The sequence below is a fragment of the Scardinius erythrophthalmus genome (genome assembly GCF_964197995.2).
Source record: "Scardinius erythrophthalmus genome assembly, chromosome: 2".
NCBI classification, from domain to species: Eukaryota; Metazoa; Chordata; class Actinopteri; order Cypriniformes; family Leuciscidae; genus Scardinius; species Scardinius erythrophthalmus.
The window spans coordinates 61,575,144-61,577,864 of NC_138222.1; the positions used below are offsets into that span (position 1 = coordinate 61,575,144).

The 2,721-nt window shown below is 36.5% G+C and overlaps 1 protein-coding gene across 1 annotated transcript in view; it reads left to right on the forward strand.

Annotated features, from left to right (window-relative positions):
- Nucleotides 1-480: 480 nt before the first annotated feature.
- The window catches only part of LOC308681214 (C-type mannose receptor 2-like), a gene marked incomplete at both ends in the record, with an annotated part of 8,827 nt that continues 6,586 nt past the window's right edge, over nt 481-2,721 (forward strand). The window contains 2 exons of the mRNA XM_081349885.1: nt 481-517; nt 610-951. Coding sequence (XP_081206011.1) covers nt 481-517; nt 610-951 — 379 coding nt within the window. The remainder of the gene's footprint in view (nt 518-609; nt 952-2,721) is intronic.

Genomic DNA, 2,721 nt, shown 5'->3' on the forward strand with positions numbered 1-2,721 from the left:
CTGTATTGTGAAAAGCGCTATACAAATATACTTGATTTGATTTGATTTGATGTATATATTTTGCTGATTACTCCATGTTGTTACCAATACTTTATTCTGCAGAACTTGTAGATTTACTGATACTGACGTCAATATGCAAATAAAGAAAAAGAGAGGTGGAATATGCACAAATAAGGAGGAAGTCAAATATGAAAATTCGTTTTAGAGAAATAAACAAGTGACGTGATGAGCTGAATGAGGGTTGAGAGCAGATATAATAATAGCGTAGTTTAAATCTGCAGACAGAAACATCAGACTCAGGACAGAAACACACAACCTCTAAAGTAAGAACATGTTCATTCTTCAAACACAATTACACTTTCAGATGTTAATATTGTCTGAATGATTATGTGTTTCATTCATGTTTCTGAAATTGTCAGATTTTACTCCAAAATGAATTTGTGAATGTTCTGAGTTTTTCAATGTGTTTCTTCCTCAGAAATGGACCAAACTCTATATTTGATTCTTTTTCTCATTGGTGAGTGTGTTTGTTGTATTATTTATGGTTTATAGTTTCATCAGGTTTGACCCTGTTATGAAAAGCATTAAATCAAACGCTCTCTTTCACAGCTCTCTGCTCCGTATCTGAATGTGTTCAGCGTCAGTATCACTTTATAAACGTGTTGAAGACCTGGACTGAAGCTCAGAGATTCTGCAGAGAGAATTACACAGATCTGGCCACCGTTGACAACATGAACGACACGAACGAGCTGAAGAAGAGTGTGAATGATGGAGGTGTCTGGATTGGGCTGCAGAGGAAATGGCAGTGGTCTTCAGGTGAACCTGCGCTCTATCTGAACTGGGGACCTGGACAACCTGATGGCAGAGATGAGTGTGCTATGATGAGAAATGGAGAATGGCATGATTCTTCATGTAGTGACAGCCTGACTTTCATCTGCAGTTCATCTAACAGTAAGTGCAGCTCCATACAATCAGAACAAAAATTCATTTATAAAAGATACACCATATAATGTACTGTAAAATCTAATAGACACTTAACAAATCATGCAAACCGATTGCCTTAAAAAACGATGTAAAATGAAATAGGAATAGTATGTTGTACTGAAAAATGCTTAGTTAGTATAGTTCAGTTACACAAGAGTTCTAGAAACTAAAAAAAGAACTGAGAATACTTGATAATTTACTTCACACTTACTCTTGACTTAGTATAGCTATGTTGTTTTGCTGTTGAATGTTGAAGTGTGTGTGTGACTCAAGCATGGTCAATTACAAGATGGTGTTACAAAAATAGAACTAACCCAATTAAAAGTTTTACAAGGTGTTTGACATAAGAGTTTTTTAAACAATTTTTTAAAAGATAATTTTTCAACATGAAAAAAATAATAGTTTGTGTTTTAGTTAGAAGTTATGGTCACCTTTTAAACGCAACCTATTAATAGGCCTATAAATCTACCAAAATTTCATTTTCAACCAAAATCTAAAGTAGATAGATTAGCTTACTCCTCATCGAAAATTATTTAAAAACATTTAGATTATACAATTATACAATGTTAATAATTTTAATTATAGGCCTATAACTCAGTCTATAATATATCTGAAAACTGGAATAATCAGTCATTAATGAAAATTATTGCTGGTTATGAGGGAGAGGTAGCCGTTCTGTCACACCGTTATCAGCATAAGATGAAGTAGATTTATCTCTCGTTAGTTGTTCATCGGCTGCGGCTGGATGTAACCGATCGGCGAGAGTTGCTGCGTGCAGGAGCTGAAAACTGAGACGTGAGTCGAACACTTTCTGCTTCCCGTAGCTATACCGCTCACGTGGTGTTTGCATACTTTACCACAGCTGAAGTGAAATAAATGCAATATTTGTGAAATACACACATTTCAGATACGTTTCCATTTAATACTCTATGCTTACAGTTTTTCTTGATTGCTTAAACACATTTCTTGAAACTATGCCTCGTTTTCTCAAAACAGTAAACACACAGCAAACATCCTATTTTCAGGTTAATATGAAACTCTCCACTCAAAACCATTCACTCTTTGCCCTCAGACATCACACATAAGCCCTCACAAACACACACACTACAACAGTCTTACACACTGGTGCAATAAATTCAAAACAACATTTCCAAAACTGGTAAGTTATGTTACTTGTGGTCCCCCCCCCTCCCCCTCCCCCTCACAAACCCCCAAACACAAAAGGCACAACTAATGGATACATTGGCACATATTTTTTATTACTTAATGTACTGTACAGTACAACACACCAAAAAAAAATATAAATAAATAAAATACTCTACCCCAGCATCCAGTCTGGGTCAGGTCAGAGAATCTCGTCAGCATCACAGGATATATTGGCCCTAGCCAGGCAGCGGGGGGGATCCTCTTGCATCAACTGAGATATTTGGCAGGCTTCTTCCATTTCATCATCTCTGTGTCCTAGAAAAATAGAAGTACTGATTACTGTAACTGTAACACATCCTTTTTACAAAATGGAAGCATTCAGAAAATCTGATTATGAGGCAATTTGATGTATTTATTTTTATTACAGTAGTGTAGGGCAACAGCTACAGTTCATGTATGTGTTGTAACAGCACAGTGTACAGCACTCAACAGTTACAGTAGAGAGCAGTCTGAAGCACATCTACTGTACCTGTTTTCCTCCCTGAAGGTTCTTATGATCGAGGCGACGGTGAAGCGACTCAAGTTTGGCTG